The 23,218-nt window shown below is 42.2% G+C and overlaps 1 protein-coding gene across 2 annotated transcripts; it reads right to left on the reverse strand.

Moving 5' to 3' along the window:
• Positions 1-7,328: 7,328 nt before the first annotated feature.
• Positions 7,329-20,017, reverse strand: SUOX (sulfite oxidase). Of its 2 annotated transcripts, none has more exons than XM_063293511.1 (4): positions 19,076-20,017; positions 13,341-13,407; positions 9,621-9,792; positions 7,329-9,143 (listed from the first exon to the last, which is right to left on the reverse strand). In XM_063293511.1, the coding sequence occupies exons 2-4, from the start codon at positions 13,394-13,396 to the stop codon at positions 7,713-7,715; spliced, it is 1,659 nt and encodes a 552-aa protein (XP_063149581.1). In that variant the 5' UTR covers positions 13,397-13,407; positions 19,076-20,017; the 3' UTR covers positions 7,329-7,712. The 2 variants fall into 2 exon arrangements, with proteins under 2 accessions (XP_063149581.1, XP_063149580.1); XM_063293510.1 differs by lacking the exon at positions 19,076-20,017 and adding an exon at positions 17,141-17,821.
• Between the last annotated feature and the right edge of the window lie 3,201 nt (positions 20,018-23,218).

Raw genomic sequence — 23,218 nt, forward strand, 5'->3', positions numbered from 1 at the left:
GCACTGATAGCAGGATCATGTAAGAAAATTACAAAATTTCATGTTAAACCAATCCAAAAAGTCAATTAAAATAGGCAATGTTTCAAAAATTATAGATCAATCTGTTAGGAATAAGTGAGAATTCTGTGGTCAATAAACAGTCTACCTGGTGCTGTGATGGTTTGAAAAGATGTGAGGAAGACATAGACAATGAGCAATTTCCTATTTTTAATGGAAACCTATCTCCTGGAGAGAAACAATGCAATTTTATATTAATATTTTATATTTAAAAGCTGGACCTATTTTTTTACAGTGTAGTATTATGATTACCTAATTCATAGACATAAAATTGTGGGTTGAAGAGGATTAGCCTTCAGAAAATGAAATACTAATTTCAGGAGGTATAAAATTGGGCATTATAGGATACTTTCATGAGAGACTAAATTAAATATTGTAAAGGATTTTTTTCATATTTGTGATAGGATTAAATTTATACTCAAGCACAAAACCTGTAGATTTTCTTGTGTTATATCAGATCCATAGGGTAATTGGAAAGTAAGTAGCACAAAAAGATTCACATGAAGAACTATGCTTAGTAATAAATTTAAATTTGTTTCTTGACCAATTCTAAGATTCTTTTTGAAGCTGGCAGCATTGTCTGAGGAATAGATTAAAAGTCGTCGTTTTCACTGTGTGCGCTAATGTGACCCTCTTTGAAGGTTGTTGCTGATGAATTAGCTAATTAAATTGCTTTCTCCCACATATAAATAGGACAGGGTGGCGGCACTGACACACTCTATGTTACCTTTGCCTCAGAATCTCTTTGATCTAGATTCAAGATGCATTTCAAACACATCAGTCCTGGGCATGGAAACAGAATCAAGACTGTCCTCAAATGATGCCATATGTTGTTTGTTTATGCATTTTGGTTTTTTTTTAATCACTGGGGTCAAACTGCAATATATTCTGAGGTAAAAGCAATCCTTTAATCTCTAGTACATTTTATTAGGCTACTGGTTATTTTCATAGTAGAGTTTTTTTTTTAATCCATTCAATTGTGTCCAATTCTCGGAGTCTGCCTAGAAAATTGTCAATTTCTACAAACCATTAGGAGTCCTTGGGGAGTCTGTGTATAGAAATGACATAAAAGCTGCATTTAGACACTACAGGTAGTTCTAGTTTAGCAACTGACTTGTTTAGCGACCATTCAGTTATGACAGTGATGACATAGTAATTTTACAACCAATCCTCACATTTATGACCTTTGCAGGTCTGTAAAGCAAAGGAAAGCTGAACTAAGGATCATAAGCAGTCGCGATTTTACTTAGTGACTGCTTAGCTTAACGACCAAGTTGCCAGTCCCAATTATGGTTGTTAAACGAGGACTACCTGTACTAGTTTAAAATATGGTTGCCTAGTTCGTAGTTTGTAATGGCTGATTTAGACACAGCCTCAACATAAGTTTTTTTCTTCTTCTCTCTATTCCCCCATTTTTACCAAGCAACCTGTTGGTTTCAGTCACAGCATTCAGTTGCTAGGATATAACCAATAAGGTTATTGCCTTTGTATCCAAACATCTGACTGGCCACAGGGACCAAACTTTCGATGGTGTGGGTATATCCACCATCACATCCTGTAGAGTGAAAGCAAGTTCCCCTGTACCTCAATTTAATTAAAATGATCGTATGGGATAAAAGAGAGTGCCAGTGTGGTGGAGTAGTTAAGGTGTTGAAGTAGCTGCAGGGAGAGCAGGTTCTGGTCAGCCACAGCAGCTCACAGGGGTGTTGTCTGTTATTCTCTCTTGGCCCAAGCTACCTCACAGGGTTGTTGTTTGGAGGCAAAATAGGAGAATGGAACACTTTTTATTTATCAAATCTGTATGCCATCTGATTCCCAACGACTTTTATTTAAGAGATTGATAAAGCTGCCCCTCTCACAATTTGTAACTCTGCACAGCATATGACAATACAAATCAGAAAAGAAAATCAAAATTTAAAAAAATACAATGCCAAACCAAAATAAGCCAAAACATGCAATCAACACATAATCAAGGCTGGCAATGATAACACGCACGCTTATTGCAGAACAGGCTGATCCATCATCCCAACCCAGGGTATAAGGGAAAAGCCAGGACTTTACATTTCTACAGAAAGCCAGTAGGGTCATCTGAACCCTGGGGTGTTGTGCAAAGATCTTCCTCGCTATGGCTGCCACTTGGCTCTCCAAGAAGGTTCCATGAGTCCAAGAGGATCCCCAAATTGTGATTCTGGATCCAAGTAGGGAAATATATCAACTCGAGGTCTTGGAAGGTGGAATAGGCTAGAAGCTGGAAGACTGTGAGATCCAGTCCTGCCTTAGGTACAAAGCCAGCTGAGAGACCTTGGGCCAGTCCCTCTCTCTCAGCCCTAGGAATGGCAAGCTGTTCCTTATCTGAGAGTAAAAAAAACCAGTGGCATTCGCAACTTGTAACAGAGGAAGGAGAAAGAGTACAGAAAGGTGGAATGAAAAACAAGGCAGAGCTTTCATTAAGTACTATGGGGGGATTCTTTCAAATGTAACACAAGTGCATTATTTTTCTGAGAAGCACCAGCTTCCTATATAATTTTGGAATGAAGACAGATCACAAACAGAATATAAGGAGCCACTATATACTTATACTAGTTTCTGCAGGTGGGCTCAAGACTGCCCAGGACACATGATATCCAGAGGATTACATTTATCTGGCCAGCTGATTGACCTTTCTTCCCAGCTACTGTGCAGACCAGTTGGTCTGCTTAGATTGGGAAAACAGAAATTCCCATAGCCTGAAATACAGGATAAGAAAGTTCCATCTGATAAAATTGCACATACTGTGACCAGAAAGAGCCTGCAACTTAGTCTAGCAAATTAAATCCATCAACACAACTTGACATAACTACAGGTTCTCACCACAAATGTTTTGCATGCCACCAACTCTCTGTAATCCTTAATAGCCAACCAACAGAAAATAGTACCATTTGCTTATAGATATGGTGGCATTTCCTGAATTCTTTCTTCCACGTGATGCAATCCAGATGTATTGGAGAACAGCTTTCAACATCCCCAGCCAACAGGACCACCAAGGTATCCGCTTGGGAAAGGCAATCTTGTAGGCTCAGCCATAGTGACTGGACAAAGCACTTGGCCCCTTCACAGCCAGCACAGTCCAGACCAGTTTCTCAACCCTGGCAACTTTAAGTTGTGTGGACTCCCAGAATTCCTCAGCCAATTCCCCCTCCCATGTGGGAGTTGAAGTCCACACATCTTAAAGTTGCCAAGATTGAGAAACTCTGGTCTAGACAGCCTTCCAGTTAGATACCATAGCCCACCTGATGTCCTTCCAATACCAGTGAAGGCTAAAGAGATTATGAGAACTGTAGTCTGAAACACATGAGGGGTGCCAAGTTACTCATCCCTAATACTGTTGCTTGTTCTTTTTGGCTAATTAACTAAACCTCCTTGGGCAACAGAACAGCTGCTTCTTCTGGAATAGCCCAGGGCATACATAGAAATTACTTCCCCCTTATCATTTCAAGATGATGGAGCAGTGGAGAGAACACTTTGTTTCCCCTCTTTTAACCCCTTTCCTTGATTGCACCTGTTTGATTCTGGGGCTCCCCCACTGGCTATAAGGACAATGGAACTGAGAAAATCTGCACCAGGCAGGAGAAAATTAAAGGGCAGCTCCCTTCTTTCTTGGACTCTTCAAGGTCCTGAAACAACTTCTTGCAATTTTCCCGCTGGCTATGATCAAGCATGCTCACAGGAGAGGTGCACACTCTCCAGGTCAGATCAGGAAGGGAAAGTTTCCACTGTAGCTACATTATCATAGCAGAAAACATTAGGTTCAGTTATGTATCCATTTGTCATGTATTTCTTTGTATCTCAGTATATGTATTGTCCAGGTTTTGTGAAATTGGCTGGAGTCAGTAATTGCTGGTCCAGGCCCTTCTCTGAGACAGAGAGGACTTGTCCAGATCAAGCCCAGAGGAAGGACAATGGTTGGGAGTCCAGTCTTCACACTGGAACCTCTCAAACTACACCCATCCAGCTTATTTGCTATGCTATAAATACAACCAAGGAAGCCAGAAACAACAAAGGAAACAAAAACAACAATGCTTACATCAGTCTTCCAGTTTTTAAAGAGACAGTGACTTCAGCCAGAGTACAGAAAGGCTTAACTTGGTCTCAATTAATGATGAAAAAATATGCTAAGTTCCTCATTTCAGAATTAGAATTTTGACTCAGGAGATTCCATGCTATGTTGGCTCTTATTCAAGTGATAGGTTTGTACTGTGCTTTCAAAAATTATGCTTGGGCTTTGTTTGAATCATGATGCTGTATCAAACCAGCTTTCTCAACACTGCACCACTTGAGGTATTGCTCTATGTTCCACCATTTCCAGCCAGTTCATTTTGGTCTGAGGGTGACAGACGTCATGATCCAACACCAGCCAACTTGGGAGTCAGCCTCTGTTGCTGAATTATTGAAAGGTCCTTTCCCCACCACTGGTCTTCCTGGAATTAACTGGATCCAGGGTCTAACCAAACAGAATAATTTCTTGGAATTGCCCATAAAATGTAGTTACCTCAGAAAAAGTAAAACAATTCCTGATTGTTTTTCCCCTTGTGAAGTGCTATAGCATGGTGAGATTGGGGAAGATCCACCTAGCCCTAGAATTTCTGCAAGTCCCCAACTTCCGGTGGGCACATGGTGGACTGAACAGCTGTGCTCGCGGGCTCAGCAGGCAGAACTGACATGTTTTCTTTCAGGCTCAGACAGGTTTTTCCTGAAGCCCAGGAGTGCTTTTCTGGTGAAGGAAAACACCTGGAATCACTTCTGCTTGCAGCCAGAAGATCGCAAACAGCATTTGTGTTCGACTGGTAAGAGCAGCCGGGAGGTGGGGACGTCACCATTTCCTTTTTTTAATTATTATTATGCAGAACCCGCTAGTATCAATTGGCTATTTATTAGATAAATTGCAAGAATTTGGAAAATTAGCAGGCTTCAAAATAAATAATCAGAAAATGAAAATGATAAACTTAAATATGACACAAAATAGTCAAGCTATGTTAGAAAATAAGACAGGCTTCAAAAGTGTAAAAAAATATTTGGGAGAAACTGCAACAAAGAACAACGACCTATTTCAAAATAACTACTCCAAAATATGGAATGAAATAATGTTAATGTTTTCTACTACAGATTAAGGTTACTATGGTAACTAATTATTTTGGCCGGGTGAAGAGGTTGAATTCAACTGTCCCCTTTTCGGATGTTAATTTTTGCACCTGGGGGAGGTGTTGAGGGTTGATATAGCAGTGCTGCAGTGCCAACATTCAGGTGAACTGCAAACAAGCTCATAAATCAACCTTGAGGAATCAATCCAGCTGCCTGCTTGAACTGATGCCCGGAACAACAAAGCAATCTTGCAGAACAGCTTTCGCATAACCACATGCAGCCAAAACTGATGCCCTCCAGCTGTTTTGATCTACTGCTCTCGAGCAGGATGGCCCTAACCTGAAGGAAACAAAGAGTAATGCAACGAAAATTCAATTTGGGGCAGCAAAAAGGATCTCGGTCAAGGTTCAAATGACATACTAAGCTATCGTATAGTTTGTTTGGGTTTGGGATAGAATGCTGTGTGAACCCAGCCACTGACGGTTATAAAATATGGTTCATAGCTTTGTGAGTCATACAGCACCAGTTATGGTTTATTAAGTCACGGCTAAACTATGGTTTAGTTCCTTATGTGAATTCCATGGGCTTTCTATCCCTTTCTAGATAAAATTCAGTGTGCTGAGATACTGGGCTTAGTATCTTGGATTTGGGGCAGCTGAAGAGTCTCTGACTTCCCACTCTGCCTAGCTAAATAAAAACTAATGGGTCACAAACAGGGAACAGTTTTCTCTATGGCGGCATTCCACCTGTAGGCTGTTCTCCCAGGGCAGCTAATCTGTCACTTATTACTTTTAGGTAGCAGTCAATTTTTTTTTAACTGCTCTAGGACCTTAAATAATTCACTTCTGAATTTGAATTGGACCTAATCTATGCTGTCATTTATAGGACATATCATGGGTATCAAGAAGGGTGTCAGGAAGGTACAACATGCTCAAGATGGCACCAAGAAGACTTCTCTGTTCAAAAATGAAAATGGATCCCAGCACGGCCTGGAAGAATTAAATACCTGCTACCGCCAGGAGCAGCAGCTCTTGTGGCAACATGAATCCCTTTGTGAAGCTCAGGCCATGCAAAGAAAGAGATTACTTTTCCTACCAAAAGGCCCCCTGCTTGCCTGGCTGTTTTCACAGAACAGAATCCCTGTATGTGGCAGTCTCTCTTCTTGAGCCATTCTCTCTCTGACACCTGCTGGCTCAGGAGACTTAATTTAAAATGTTTCTCAAAGTGCATGTCAAGGCCCTTCTCCACAGATAAAGAACAGGGGTAGAACAGTTTGGTGTAGTGGTTAAGGCATCAGGCTAGAAACCGGGAGACAGTGAGTTCTAGTCCTGCCTTAGGCATGAAGCCAGCTGGGTGACCTTGGGCCAGTCACTCTCTCTCAGCCTGAGGAAGGAGGCAATGGCGAACCACTTCCAAAAAACCTTGCCAAGAAAACTGCAAGGACTTGTCCAGGCAGTTTCCGAGAAGCGGACACGATTGAACAGATTAAAAAAAAAAAAGACACAAAGAATTCCAGTGAGGATAAAAGCTGGTGAAATCTGCTCTTCTCCCTAGTCTTCCAATGGTTCAAGAATCCCATCCAATTTTACATCTGGGACAACTGAAGCACCTGTTTTAGGCAGGGATGAGAAATTAGAAACAGCTCTTATTTCAGCAGTAAGAACCTGTAAGTGCACTAACTGGACCAAGATCTAGCAGCAAAGATAATGGAGGCATACTGACAAAGGTTACAACAGACACACATTTGAAATATAAAAGGGAAAGCACTAAGCCAGGCATAAGCAAGTTTGTGTTGCTTGAGAGCAGTAGATCAAAGCAGCTGGGAGCATCAGGTTTCTTACCCTAGTAAGAGGACAGCAAAAGCTGCCCAGAATGATAGCTTAAGAGAAGAGGTGGACTAAGTGCATTCATGCAGCAAGAACTGATTTGCCAGACTTGATGTGGGGCAAAGTTCCAGGTCTTTAAATGGGGAACGCTTACAGTTTCTGATACTGCTCAGCATTACAGTGGGAGAAATATCAGCTACTTAAGTTCTCCCATAAAATAGCTAAAGACACTAAATATGGCAAGACTGAAGTGGGCACCCCATTGAACAGGGAAAGCAAAGTAATAAAGTGGGCCATGTTCCTAAAATGATGGGGTATTTAGTGGTAAGTGATCGAATACCTTTAATAAATATCTATCTTCGGAGGAGGTATTAAAAAAGCCAGCAAACAAGTAGGTAATTTTGACAACTGAAAAAATTCTGAATACTATAAAAGCCACAATCCAAAATTCCTAAGGAAAGTGGATCTCTGTTAGGGAGAAAGCTAAGTGAAGGAGAGTCATCAACACTTTCCTCTGAGACCACCACACCCTTAGAAAAAGAAGATAAGCACCCTAGCCCTAAAACTGCTACATTCAGGAGCTGCACAGAGAATGAGGAAAGCAGCCCAGAAGTTACAAGGCACCCACCCTTCTTCTTGGTTTCTTCAAGGGGCAGCAGCAGACAAATGTAGGGAAGCCAAGTTCCACAGCCCTCCATGCTTTTAGGCCTCTCAATCCTCTCCCACACGGATATGTACCCGATGCCAAGCATTGTTGAGTACTCCCAAAATGTTCCAGATTGGCCCCACGCACTCAGGTTGCACATTGTAGCTGGTATCCACAGCCTTGCAGACAATGTTCAACTCCTTGGTTCCAGCAGGCACAGAAGTGTCCAGCTGCCAAAGCTTCCAAGCCCAAGCTCGGCCAGGCAACTGCTCCTCACCAGTTAGTGATGCCTCTTGCCAGCTTTTTCCACCATCCAGCGAAACATCTACACGGATCACCCTTTGCCCCCCACCACTCCAGGCATAGCCTTTCACCTTGAGCTCCCCAGGGGAGACAGAGGTCTTAGGAGTTGGCTCAGTAATGGCAGACTGGATGGACATCTCTTGAATGGCAGGTGCCTTGGAGAAGTCCACGGTCTCCCACGTTACAGAACTAGAGAATCCTTTGTAATCCTTCTGCTGCCAGTGACTCTTGCTTTCCCCTGGTCCCACTGTAATCCGGGCCAGCCATTTAACATTACGAGCCCCCACTACACCTGGCACAATGACTCTGAGTGGGAACCCATGATCCCGAGGCAGCTCCTCCCCATTCATCTCATAAGCCAACAGGACATCCCCGTCAGGACTCATGGCTTTTTTAAAGGGGATGGAGGCTCCGTACACAGTGCCACTATGATCCTTGTCCAGGCCCTCAAAGCAGACATGCCCCTTATCACCTGGCTGATACCCAGCTTGTATCAGGACATCCCGAAGCCGGGCACCACCCCAACAAGCATTGCTAATGGCCCCAATGTTCCACCCGAGCCTGTTGGTATTCTGAATGGTGTTCATCTCTGCACGACGATTGCCAGCACACTGTAGGGTGGCTGTAACTTCATGTTTTTGAAAATTCTGTTTCAGGTCTTGCAGAGACAAGGACAGTGTCTGTCCAGAGGGACTCCGAATACACAGGCGGTAGGTTTCAGGGTCCACAACTGGCACAGGAAGATGGTTGCGCTTGAAGAAGAGCTGGTTGGGAGTCAGAAAATATTCTGAGAGTAACTCTGGAGGAGGTTCTGCATTGAAGGGCTTGACGGTATTGACTCGGAGGGCAGGGTGTCTTGGAGGATCGTTAGCATAAGGGTCGTCTGGGCTTGGCAGAGGAGGCTCTTCTGGGCTCAGTTCTCCCACTTTGTATTCCTGAAGGATGTCCTGAACGTGCTGTTGTTTGTGCATGGCGTAGAGAGCCCAGAATGGTTCCAAAGCACCACCTGCTGCCAGAAGAATCTTACTTCTGCCCCCAGGATGCAGCTCTATGAAATCGGTGACATCAAAAACCTCACTGCCGTAAGTCACCCACACCCGATTAGCTTCGTCATGATGGCGAGCCACCTCTTCTCGGGTAAAGCGAGGGAAGGAGGGAGCAGGTGTGGATATTGGAGGCTCAGCCTTTGTTGCCTAAAAGAAAACCAAGAGAGAGGCAATCAGGAAAGGAACAGTACTGGGGGACACACTTCTCTCAGCAAAAGAGCCACATCAGACGTGGTTTGAAATGTTAAGGGCTGCACTCCAAAAAATAGGGATGCAGGGCCTGTTTCAGGAGTTTTAAGCAGCAAAATAGCTGCCTTAAGCATCAGCCCCAAGCAAAAATTAAAAGGGAGGGGGCAAATATTTGACTCCCATCTGTTCCAGGGCTATGAAAGGGATAATGGTGACTGCACAGGGCCTAGGACAAACCTTTTGTGCCCCTTCAGTAATGGGGCCATTCAGCCTTAAATAGGGTCCATTTTTTTAAATCAGAAAGCTATGAAGCAAAGCATTTAAGTAGTCTCAGCTGAGGCAGAGTTTCAACAACTTCCTCTCACAACAGGTTCAAGCCTTTCCTGTTCCATTCCTCCCTTGGTGACATGCCATGCCATCCCACGTTTCACTCACCTGCCAACAGTGATTTCCATAAGCCAAGATGCTGCATACACCCAGACCTGCCCCTGCTGCTACCATAAGCCTGCGCCTCCTGCTTCCAGCAGCGTTCCAAGTGCTATGGGCACAGAAGGGGAGCCTGACCCAGCAAGTGGGTGGGTAGGTTCTCCAAGTCATTTCTCTTAACCTGTAAGAAAAACAGGCCAGATGCAGTACTTTAAGAAGACATATATAAAAAAATTCCCTTCTTACCCCACTGGGTGGTATGTGTCTTCCTCAATCTCGGATCCACTACCAGAGGCCTGGGAGTTTGAGGGTTCTGCGCAGTATCTTGGCTGTTCCTAGCACTGCACTCTTCTGACAGAGAGCTCTGATGTTCCTCCTGGGATCTGTTGGAGCCACTCCCCCAGCTTGGGGGTCACAGCCCCAAGTGCCCCTACCACCACTGGTAGGGACCGCTTTGGCCTTCACTTTCCACCTCCTCTCTAGTTCCTCCTTCAGGCCCTGGTACTTCTCCAGCTTCTCATATTCCTTCTTCCCGATGTTGCTGTCACTTGGCACTGCTACATCTATCACCACCACTGTCTTCTGGTCCTTGTCTATTACCACGATGTCCAGTTGATTGGCCAGTACCTGCCTGTCTGCCTGGATCTGGAAGTCCCACAGGATCTTAGCCCTGTCATTCTCCACGACCTTCTGTGGAATCTCCCATCCGGACTTGGGAGGGTCTAGCTTATAGACTGTGCAGATGTTCCTGTACACAATGCCAGCTACTTGATTGTGCCGTTCAGTATATGCTGTTCCTGCCTGCATCTTACCCCCTGCCACTATGTGTTGCTGTCATGAGTGCCGTTGAGCTGAAGTCATCAGCGCAATGGCACACATGACAATAGCAAGGAAACAGGGGAAGGGGCTCAAGATAAGTAGCCATCAACTCACAACGACTAAAGGTCAAGAAACAATAGCTAAACGGATTACGGAGCACACCCAAGCCATTAGCGCTAATACAACGGAGATCGCCCAGCTGACAGCAATCACCGGAGGAATAGAGAAACCGATGATGGGCGATCCCGGAACGCCAGCGGGGCCTCGCAACCCCTCACCCACCGGCAGGTCAACGTGTTGGACAAAGGGGGGTGACGTGACCGCGAGTGAGGGGGCGCTGACCGGCGCGGGGTATTTAAACCCCGCACCGGCGCGCTCCTGTCACTCTCAGCTTTTTTCCCGATGCTGTACCTGCGCTGTGAATAAACCAGAGCCTGTTCCACCGAACCAGTGTCTGAGCATTATTCAGAGGTAGGCAGCGCATGACAGTTGCACTGTCTCTGAGGCCTCTCTGCACAGTCTGCACCTCAGGTCCTGTCTAGTGTGGTAGAACCCTGCTTCTATGGATCTGGTGCTTAGTGCCTGTTCTTGTGCTGCTGTGATCAGTGCCTATGTTCCTGCCTGCATCTTATATATCTATATCTACACACACACCGAGTTAAGCCTTCCTAACTCTTAATGAAAGATCAGAGACGCATCACAGTTTCCCAAAGAAAGACAATGTGATATCCATTATCTTAGGGGGCTTTTAAAAAGAGGAGGAAGAAAAGAGAAACATTTATGGAAGATAACTTGGTAACAAGCTAGAAGCTATATCCCTGAACATTAGGGACAAGGAACATGTTCAGTGTTACCCAGTTTGCACAGTTCCTGGAAATGACAGGTTGTCACCCACAAAAGTAGGATGCCAAACTACATGGATATTTGATCCCTTCTACCAGGGCTGCTCTGTGTTCTGAAGGGCTTCAGGTTGCCAATACAGAATTCTCAGCAACCTCACAAAGCTATTTCCCATTCAGTTCTTCATGGATAGTAATAACAGCTAAATGGTTTTCAAGTTGGGTACTGCACACCATGACTGACTCCTTTCTGATCCTAGAAAGCACATACTGTATTCTGCAAGCAGTAATGTAAGAAGAGGTGTCCCAGTGTCCTTTAAACATGCTGTGTCGTAACTTTGATCTTTAGAATGTGCCGAATCATACTCCGCAGACTTACAACACCTGCCATGTAACACAGACACGCAAAGGCAAGGCAAACTGTAGAAATACATTACTGGAAGGAAGAGGGGGAAGCATTAAAGTGAGGCTGCCAGGAAGCAGGGGTGCTGAGAAAGAAAGAACTCCTTTCTGGTCTCCAAGCAACAAATCTTAAGAATTCCCTAGCCTACTTTCAAATAAATCTTCTTAAAGAAAATGAGTTTCCTATTTCTAGAGAGAAAAGTGTGAACATGCGACCTAGATGGCTGTTTGCCAGATCTATAAAACATGAGTTTGCTCAGTTCCCTGGCAGGCATTCTCATGGCTTGGCAGTGTTTGGTTTTCGTTTCTTAAAGCAGCCTGCATTCCCCACATGCAGCAGCTTCTGAAACTTTTAAAATAAAGTCAACAGGAAAGGAGCTTCTGGATTTTTTTTTTAATCCATTCAATTGTGTCCAATTCTCAGAGACTGCCTAGACAAGTCCCTGCAGTTTTCTTGGCAAGGTTTTTTGAAAGTGGTATCCCATTGCCTGCTTTCTAGGGCTAAGAGAAAGTGACTGGCCCAAGGTCACCCAGCTGGCTTTGTGCCTGAGGTGGGACTAGAACTCACGGCCTCCTGGTTTCTAGCCTGGTGCCTTGACCACTATACCAGACTGGCTCTGGATGATTATTAGAAACAGATAAAACATTTCCCTGAAAGCAGAGGCAAGCAAACTTTTTGCCGTTGGGTTGTTCCTTTTCCTTAAAATGTCTGAACATAGGATTCTTGCCATCATTAGCAATAGGGGGCAGATGTCTGCTTTCCAGGAAGCTCAGAGATTACTGATTAACTTCTGCCTCCACTCAAGGTGAAATTGAAGGGGTAATAAAAATGATCTCTAAGTTTGTTTCCTTCCTCTGGAGCTGCAGAGGCAGAAGCCTTGCTAAAAGGGAAAGGAAGCACTTATAGATAAGATTAGAGTCCATACATATATATATCAGGGTAAGGAGCCAAGGCAAATTAGTATGAGACAAGATTGTTTAGGGGAGTTCAGTCAAGGTGTCTGGCTTTCTTTTTATTAGGTTACAGAATGTGTAGCACCACCTGGGAGTGAGAAAAATGGTAGGACGGCATTGGGACAGGCTTGAAAGGAGAACAGCAAGAAGGTGATAGGCTAAGCTAAGCTCTTGGAAGACTTCTGTTATTTAATAAAATTGATTTAGTCTTGCCTGAGGTTAGAAGCTGGATAACTTAGAAGTTTTTTAACAGTATCAACACTCCTGGGTCAATTAAAAAGAAAACCTTTGAGCTTTACTGCCTTTCTTTTAATCCCATAAGACAGTAGCAATGCAAAAACAAATTCCCTGCCTAAAAATGGACCTAAAGGGGAAAGGTCAACAATGATATTCCAGTATCTTTTGAGTGATCTTAATATCATGACAAGTTATCTCCTCTTTCTTCTCCTTAGAGAAACTTTTAGCTGAATCCAAGAGTTTTACCTTTCTAACTTTGTCCAGATAGTTCTAACAAATAAAAAGCATCTCTGAAAATATCTTTATTCGTTGTCAAATGGAATCTCAGAAGTGGTGGCAAAGTGCTTTGTACAGCAGCTTTTAGCATCTTTGACAGGATTGTGGGTAACAGGAACTCTGAATTTGGATGTATTGTCTGAGATTAAACATTTCCCTTCACTGTAAATATGCTTTCAAATAAGTAACTCTTTTTCCATACCAGTATGTTCTCTGAAGAGTGCAGAGACCATTTCGGCTGGATCTGGACAGCGACATCTTTTCCAAACCTCTCTGCAAAAGAGAGAATCTGTGAAAGCTTGTACAAAAAAAAATCCCCCAAATGCCTACCAGATGCGCATTTGAAAACCACATTCTTTTCTCTAACTTTACTGCTGGCAAATACTTACATCTGCCTAGGCCTGGTAAACTTTATAAGAAAAAATATGGCAGGAGATTAGCACAGAAAACATTCAAATCTGTTTCTAAACAGCTATTCCTAGAAAGCAATTTGTGAAGCTAATTGTTACCAGTAGCGTCAAGATAGGTATGTCCATGAGTTACTTCACTGATATACTGCTTGATAAAAAAAATGTAGCAATTAAATTACAGGAAAAGGATGTTAGTTCTCCTTATAGGCAGAGACTTCAGTTCCCATGGTATCTGCCCAACTGGTTCAAACTGGCAGGGTTGGCGTGCTACGGGTTCCATCAATTAAACAATGCCACCTATCGGGACCCCAGAAGCGCACCTTCTCTGCAGCAGTGCCTGTCCTCTGGAATGAAATTCGAACAGCCCCCACCCTACTGGGATTCGAAGGGCCTTAAAGACCTGGCTCTTCACCAAGGCCATTGGAGAGGACGACTGATGCCTTCCTTCCTTCCTGCCTTCCTTCCTGTTCCCCGCTGCCATTGTTGTTCCTTGTCTTGTGCTGTTTTTGTGTTTTCTGCATTGTTCTTTGTTTTTAAAAAGTTTTAACCACTGTAAACCGCCCAGAGTTGCTGGGAGTTGGGCAACATATACATGTAATAAATTATCATTAGTTATAGTTCATGAACAATTGCAATCAGCGTAGGAGACAGCAAGCATAGTTCTGGACAAAGTCACACAACTCCTCCTCTTCCTCACTATTTTTTTTCATTGCAGGGAATTTAGAAACTGGTTGGTCAAGTTTGTATATTCTGTGGGACAGTATAGTGCCTATAAGAGCTGTAACTTCCTGTATGCAGGCAGGCAAGCTTGAAAATAAGATTCAGTGAAGCTGATCTCCGTCTGGTTTTGACAGAGCAAAGATTCTTTAGCCTAGCTACTTATTACAAAAAAGGCTGATATATAACCTAGATATCACATCATAGTACGAACTTTTTCAAAACAGCACTGGGAGTCATTCAGCTGCAGTTTCTTCCAGTCCTCTTTGAAAAAAAGACCCAGATAGCTGTTGGGGGCTATTGCTTGTTCTGGCAGATGGAAAGCTGGGAAATTGATATGGAGCAGGAGACGTGGACAGGCAAATCTCCAAATAACAACTGAGGAACCCTACCCATTTTAAGTGTGCAACATGGTCAATTTCTATTCCAATTATAAAGTAGACAGTATTTTGAAGTAACGTATCTGAACAAATACATAGCCATTAATCCCCTGAGGAATTACAAAAACTGGTGTCCTGGAGTACTTAGAAGCAAAGAATAACTTGTCCCAAGCCATCCAGTGAGCTTGTATTGAAAGGTTTCAAGTCCAGGTCCAAATCCAACTTTCTAGCCATTATTTCTGAAGCTTTTGGTTGGAGAAATAGGGATAGACTGTTTTTTAATGAAATCCATCAACTCTGAACAGATACCAAGAAATTTTCTGAAGCCACTGCCAGCTTTAGTAGCTTGATAGTCACAGATAAAGTTGAGCGGGTATCCATTTTGTTGGAAGATGCTGTACAGATGATCTTTTTCCTTTTTCTGGTGTTCTGGGTTGCTGCAGTGCATTTGTGCTTGTCTGAACAATGTCCTTACACAACTCCTCTTGTGGGAGGTTGGGTTGTTGCTTAGGTAATGGAGTACTTGGTTAGCGTGGGTTCATTTCTAGCAGATTTGTTTCTAGCTTGCCATCACTTCCTCTGCTGAAGAGGATGTCCAAGAAGGATAGTGTGTTATTGTTTTCTTCTTCCCTTGTGAATTTTATTCCTTTGAAGATGTTGTTGATGGTTTCATGTGTCTTATCCAGTTGTTCCTTTATTATGATGGTGTCATCAATGTTAATTTATTATGACGGTGTCATCAATTTTCTTGGCCCAGTACAGTGTATCAATTGGGTCCTATGCTACATATGGGAATGACTAGATTAGTCTATACTGCAAGGCATAGGCTAATCCTAGTTAATATATATGACAGCCTTTGAACGTGTGATATACATTAATTGTACAACATTGCTAAGAATGCCTTTTGCATTATGCACAACCACACACATAATTCTAAACAATTACACAATACAGCTGAGCAAGTTCATATATAAAGCTTCTTAAATCATAAATGAAATTAAGCAATTAAGGGCTGCAGGCACTCAGAGCGCCAGGAAATTAATTTGGAGTTGCAACATCTAGCACCCTTCCCTTGCTTCCCAAGCACAGTACAGGAAGATAATCTTGCCCATACTGATAAAAGTGACCTTTTAAAAAGTTATGCAAATATACAGATTTTGTGCAACCCACCAGCATCACTTCTGCAGCCTCCAGAGTTTCTCTAGCATGGGAGGAACCACACATTCTGGGGTATTTTTGGGAACTGCGGCAGTGAGGCTTAAGAGAAAATGGTGACTGAGGTTTGCAGAAACTAAATATATTTATTTTACCCCTTAAAATCCCCTGAACTCTCAAATAAAATAGCTGATGATCTACTCTCTTTTGGAGTGCAGCCCTGGAGAGCATGGCTACCAGATCAGGGCTGCAAAAATCCAAACAGACACTAACTGGCAGCCAAATTTTGAATTTTCTCCATCTCTTTGCTACTATCTGGGAGCTGGTTAGATTTTCAAAGGCCAGATCTAGTAGCCTACTTGATATAACATACAAAGTAACTGGCCCTCTGGTCAAGGAAGTTGTTTATTGCTACTTTACACCCATTTATATAATACTTTTTATTTTATACTGGTTTTCAATCCTGTTTTTATCTATTCAGGACCACAAAAATTACATGTTAGCAGTTTTCCCATCACTTTTTTTTTTAATCCATTCAATCGTGTCTGATTCTTGGAGACTTCCTGGACTAGTCCCTGAAGTTTTCTTGGCAAGGTTTTTCAAAAGTGGTTTGCTCTTTCCTGCTTCCTCAGACTGAGAGAGGGGGACTGGGCCAAGGTCCCCCAGCTGGTTTTGTGTCTAAGGAAGGATGCTTAGCCTGATGCCCTACCCACTACACCACTTTTATTAAGGAAGTTCAAACTGCTGTATGTCAGATTATGGGGAAAGAAACAAGAAGAACAGGAACAGGCCAAAAAAAGTTCAGCTAAAAATGAGTGTAGAACAAAAACATTTCCCTATACTAACAGTTGTGTGGTATGTGTGTCAAGCTAGCTTAGAAGTGATGTCTATTTTGTTTTACATGGAAAATACCTAATAGTTGTGAAACAAAAATACAAGTATATGCTAACTTTTTAGTGACGCAACCCAGAATTAAGCCCTACTGAATACAAATAAGCCATTCAACCAAGTACATGGTTTCTTCCAATCAGGTATAATCCCGATATATTTAGATTGTAATTTTATCACCCTTGGCTGTGTTAGTTGGGAATAATATTACTGTACCCCCGATTAAAAGCCCATGTGGTGTAATGATTATGGTAATGGACTAGGATGAGCCAGATTCAAGACCACCATAAACCATAGGGTGACTGTGGGCTGGTCACTCACTCTCAGTTGAAGCTATTGGCAACAATTAAAGAACAGGATATTACCTACACCACCTTCAGTTCCTGAAGAAAAGGTGGACACCACCTCTAAAAAAAAACCTCAATCACAGCGAAATAAAACCGGAGGCTCACCAAGTTCAGCGGCGCTGCCCTGTAAAGTCGCGCTGGGTGGAAATCGATTCTAGAGCGAACAACCGACGATAAGCCAAAATATAACACCACAGGTCTTCTCTTCGATCAAAGCAAGCGATAGGCCTCTTTGAATAAATGCTACATCGAAAGAGAAAAAGACTTTCGGAGCTTCGTCCCAAGGCCAGCTAACGCCATTCCCAGGAGCCCGGAGCCGTGATCCCGCGGGGCGCCCTCCAGTTCGAGAGGTCGCGCGCGCTCCGGGGAAGATTCCAAGAGCCAAGGACAGACCGAACACGTGTCACTTGGCCTTGCCAGATCACGGGAGCGCGTTGGAAAGACAACTTGCCCCAAACTCCACCCGATAAATCCGCTGGGATCTGGTTCGAAACGCTGTTGCTATTCCAAGTCCGATTTCTCCCAATCCCCACTGAAGGAAGAGCCGCCCATTCCTTTCCCTTCGGACCGAGCCCAGCACCTTCTCGATACCCGCGCCCTCGTCCCGCCTTCGAGTCAAGCCTGCTTGTGGTCCGAGGAAAGAGCGCTCTCAGCGACGACGACGCGCCTTCGCCTTGGAGGAACCGCAGGGAGAGGACCGGCTCTTACAATCTCGCCCAGCAGCGCCTGCCGCACAAGAGGAAGGCTTCGAAAAGCCAGGAAGGCGTCCCAGGCAGCTCCCACGCCAAGCTCAATGACGTGGGCATTCAAATCACTCGCACAGCTCCCTCCGGAACACTACTCACTACCAAGCGCTCTCGCCGGTGTACGCCTTTTAAGATGCTCCGATTACCGCGTGGAGTTCGTGATGCGCAGGTGCCGCCGGCTTGGCCCCGCCCTTTCCCGCACAACTTGAGCGTTGCTGATGTACAGCGCCCTGTGGTTGGTTCCAACTGCTTGATTTGGATCAAAGTACGTGAGGCCTCCTATAGAGTGGCTCAGCCTTTTACAAGCTATACCCTGCTCAGGCGCTGCGGTACAAACCCCATAGTCCTCGTACACCAGAGCCATTCACAGGGTTGTAGAAGTCTATTGTGTTTATTAATACCTATTGTGTTTTTAAATATATAGAATAAAAAGAATTACTAAGATAATTGGCATTTTGCCCAAGTAGGATTGCACAAAACTTCAACGTTTTATAATTATTTAATGATTTAATAACCCTGCATCAGCTAGAAACCAGGAAACTATTTATTATTCAAATTTAATTACCGCCCATCTCCCCCAAAAGAGGAACTCTTGTTCTAGTCCTGCCTTAGGCATGAAAGCCAGCCAGGTGACCTTGGGCCAGTCACTCTCTCAGCCCCACCCACCTCACAGGATTGTTGTTGTGGGGAAAAGAGGAGGAACGAGTAATAGGTACGTTCACCGCCTTATTTATAAAAATAAAGGCGAGATAGAAAATAAACCATTTAATTAATTAATTAATTAATTAAATACTATAGTCTAAAACAGAAGATGTAGTGGCTTGCGAAGTTTATAAATACTATGTCTGGAAGTAGTTTTCTCTACCAGTCTTTGCAAGTCCTTTATCTGTAAAGCCAAATGAAGATTAGGATAGTTGATATTCTAAGGCAGGAGGAAGCTTCTAAGCTAAAGCTACATGGAGTGATATTTGTTAGGTTTATAACCTACCTTTTCTTCCAAAAGATCAGCACTTGATCACTAGTCTTCTCCCCCCCCCCCATGGGAAGATTGAGTTTCCATGGCTAAGGGTGGACTTGAACCTACATTTCTCAAGACCAACACTGTGCATCACATTGCACAACTAAGCTTGAGTGTAAATCCCACTGAGCTGCATCCCCAAACCTCTGAGTAAACATGCTAAAACCTGAGCTCCAAGTGCCAAATTCACATAAAAGGCCTCAAGTAGCTCAAGGAAGAATAGAATACAAGGACTCCCAGCAAGATACTGGGCAAAAAGTAAAGGTGTCATCTCACCTTTAGTAATTAGTTAATACAGTAGCGCTGTTCCTATATGACAGAATAGTGCCCTACACAAAGAGATCAAGAAATTTATATGGTATTGTGGCGTGTTTTCCAAAACATGGAGACTGAATCTAAAACCTTGTCTACGCAAAGTACTTGCTGTACCACTGAGGTACAGACATTTGCTACATGGGAAAGCTTGTGAAGTTTCCACCTCCTCTCAAACCAGAGGATCATTAACAATCCTAGTTTACTTGATCCTCTCTGGCTAAATTTAGCAAAGGAAAAAAAATTGCAAGCCGAATGATAGCACTCAACCACTCTATCCCACTCTTTTTGACAAACATGTTCCAGCATGCAGAGTAGATCATTCTCAGAGTAGATAGTTTCTCCAGCACCTGGAATTCATATTGAATCTTTTATAACACAATTAAAATACATGAACATGGGTTAATAGTGGACTAAGGATTCCTATGCTGATTTTGCTTTACTAAAGAGAGCCAGCCTCCCCATTTATGATACTGCTGGTAATAAAAATAACAGGATGTAATTAAGATTGTAGCAATAAATGACCTGCTAGATAATGAATGATGAAGAGAGTCCTTTTCAAGATTTAGAAAGAGTATTTCTTCGTGTATCCTACATATTTAATGGCACAAACTTTTCCTATTCTCATTTCAGTGCAAACAAAATTGTTAAGTGTGCATGAGAGAATAACACAGCCAACTATCATTAACATTTATTCAGTGTACCTCTGCCATGTTAATATCAATGCATGACTTACAACTGCTAAAATGTAACAGTTAACATTCCTGGACAATTTTCATTAATGCCCAAGAATGTTCAGATCTTGATAGGTGCTACATGGAGTTAGCATTCATTAAGATACACCAAAACATCCTTGAGCAAAAAACGGTTCCAAAATGATTGAAACAGGGAATTTCAAATTTGAACTGTTTTACACACTTTATCTTTACTTGTTTAGAATACATTTCTGGCATTAAAAAGTATTAGCTGTGATAAAAAGAATGGAAAGACTGATTTAAAAGCACAGTGCAAGTGTTTTTATTCAATTTATATTCAAGAATGTTAAGACAGTTAAAGCTTTTGGAAATATAGTGTTTTAAATTAAATTTTAAAAGGGAGCCCTAGAAGATACTTTTTTTAAATAGAACACTGTATTTGAGGAGAACTGATTATACACTAAGGTTGAAGTGCAAAATCAGCCAGTGAATGTCTGGAAATGGGGATGCCTTTTATTAAAAAGTCACATCCTTCCAGCTAATTCTAAAAAGCATCTGAAACCATCTATATTCATAGATTTTAAAAGGGCTGCCCTACATAAAACAGGAAACAAACTTTGATATCATAAAATAATGGTGGCAAGCAGTTATCTGTTCAATTTTTGTAATTTCCCCAATAAAATTGGCAGAATGCAGGCAAGTACAGACGTAGAAAATAAATACCGGCCCTTAACAGGAAAGAGATTTTACCACTCACCGCCTCTGAACCCGATTATGGAATTTAAAAAATGGGAAAAGTATGTCATGTTATATTCATGTGAAGCATTCTGATAGGACCTAGCTTTCCTCCTGAAAGAGTGTTGGTTCTTGAGTTTCACATATATTTCCCATGCATCCCACTGAATTCCGTGGAACTTCAAAAATAAGCATATATTGGATTCAGGTTTAATACTACTGACTGATCAATTACAGGAGTATGTAATTTCAGTTTAAGCATGTCTTCCAAAATGATTAAAATTCTTAAGCTGTCCACATTCCAGAAAGGCAGACTGGGTGTTTGACAAACTGACACTATTGGGAGGGGAAAAAAAGGCATATTACTTTGACAAAACTTCCCCTGATCAAAGCTATCCATGCACAGTAGTTTTTTTTCAGTTATTGTTTCTGGAGGCCACCCTTTAAAGTCAAAAAAGGTCTTTTGCCTTATTATCAAGGACAAGATGTAACTCAGCTGGTTTACTTATAAGTTCTGATCAAGGATGCTGTTTTATCCAGTAACATAAATGCTGGCTAATATAGTCTATAATGTCTAAGTCTAAATTGAAAGGAACTGGGGTAGCAGGAAAGAAAGTAAGTTCTGGTAGGGGGTTGAGAAAGGACAGGGACAAGAATATGTGTATGGGGGTAATACTCCTGATTTTTAGTAATATTCAATAGAACAAATCCATTTAGGGCAAACACTGAACTGACACATTTGTTTGAAAGCCTTATCCACAAATACCAGGTTCCACTTTTAACCATTATCAGTACAACCAGCCTTCAGTAATTCAATAGTGTTTTGGTAATGACTGGGGAAGATAAAGGAATAGAACATGAAATATTAAGGGAGTTTGAATCCAGTGTATTAACCATCAGTGAATACCTTGATTAAAATAGGTTTAAGCCTCTGTTGTATTCAAGTAATTTGCTCATCCCAAGGAATATCCACAATACCTAATAATAATTTTTGGAACAAGTTTTTTCTTTTCATCCTTTTTGGAAATAACATATTCCATCTGAGGTCCCAGCTTCCCAAAATGACATTATTCAGCAGCACTCCCTACAGGCCACTACGCAGAAATACAGTCAAAACTTTTGCTGATCTGCAGTTGTCCATTTCTTTTAGGGTGAGTCCTTGCTTTCCATATACTAATTTAAAAGTTTATGGTGGCCAAACGGAAGAAGGGTCTATAAAGGGACAGAAAGAATGTGGTTTAGATGCAAGTTCAGGCTAACAAGCATTAATTATGGAATAATTTGTGTCGCAGCTCTGATTATACAGTATGTACAGAATGCAGTTCATAGCAAACTGTAATATGTAATATGCAATAAGCCAATATAGTCATGCTCTTATTTTGTCAGTTCATTTGCATGTTTGAAACATAAAACATATATTCATATTGCTTGATTTTAATAGGGAGAACAGTGAAATCTGAAGGTGGATGATTGTTACTATGGCCCAGTTACTGTGGCCCTCCAGATGTGACTGGACCAACTCCCATTAGTTTCTGCCAGGAAGGGAAACAAGCATTCCATCCCAACATTTGCAGAGTTATACATTACCAACCCTACCCACACAGCTGAATATATGTATGCTAGAGGCTCATGAAGACCACTGAAAATAAAGGGTTCCAGCCTCTGAAGATCTGGATTCTCCAACTTCAAAACCGGAAAATGTGCATGAGAAAGCAATGCCTAAAAGATTCCCCAAGACCGGGAGTTGGCTGTATTAAATATCTTTACCACTACCCTTGCAAAAGGTTTATACTATCATCAGGAAAAAAATGAGCAATTTTCACACACAGTTAAGTTGTTCATTTTGCTACCCAACATGTTTGGCAGTATTTACAGATGTCTTATTTACAAACTCATACAAGGTACCTTGTGAATGATGAATCGGGAGCATTTTTCACCCTTAGCCAATACCATTAACTCTTTTCAACTGAACTGACACTTCTTTCCTCAGGTGAATTTCAGTAGAAATGTCCAAGGTGCTAGTATGGGGAATTTTTCCATGCCTATCCTATGGTGATCACATTTCAGGGAGTAGCTGTCGGTATAAGATGGCTGAAATTTTATACTTTTTTGGGGAACAAAATCTTATTCATGTAAGTGGAACTATACCAAATAAGATGAGTAGCTTGGGCTAATAATTATACATATTTCTGTAACTTATTCTAAGAAAATTTGTTATAAAGTACTTCTATATCCTATCATCCATTTCAAATCCCTTTATTTTTCATTAGATAAAACTTGTGCTGCTTGAGTTTTAAGAGGGGTTTTATCTAAACCTGCTGGGTTTGGTTCTTCTACTGTCTTCTGCTATATAGAATCATATTCGCATACGGCAGGCTCAAGGTTTTAAGCTAAGTAATTATTTTATGTCAACTGATCTAGCATATGTAGCCCTATCTTTTCCAGTAGACTGACCAGAGTCCAAGAGCTAAGCCTGGTTTATTAGGCACTTTGGAGGAAACTTCTTGAACTCAAAAGTATCCTAAGTAGCCATCTAGTCTGCTTCTATGTCTGGGCTAGCTCTGGGTTGGTGCCATGTCTTTCCCCTTGCAAAAGGATATTTACACTTTTCAAAGTTACCTCGTATTTCTATCATCATTCGGCATGTATTTGAAATCACAATAAAGCAGCAAGCTCA

This window comes from Candoia aspera, chromosome 2, assembly GCF_035149785.1.
Source record: "Candoia aspera isolate rCanAsp1 chromosome 2, rCanAsp1.hap2, whole genome shotgun sequence".
Lineage (NCBI taxonomy): Eukaryota > Metazoa > Chordata > Lepidosauria > Squamata > Boidae > Candoia > Candoia aspera.

Bases quoted from the DNA above. Each gene is read 5' to 3' on its own strand.
- SUOX (XM_063293511.1), bottom strand. From the start codon at position 13,396: ATGTCGCTGTCCAGATCCAGCCGAAATGGTCTCTGCACTCTTCAGAGA. The intron at 9,793-13,340 runs GTATGGAAAAAG...TTTTTCTTACAG, and splicing joins ACTCTTCAGAGAACATACTG to GTTAAGAGAAATGACTTGGA. The intron at 9,144-9,620 runs GTGAGTGAAACG...GTTTTCTTTTAG, and splicing joins ATGGAAATCACTGTTGGCAG to GCAACAAAGGCTGAGCCTCC.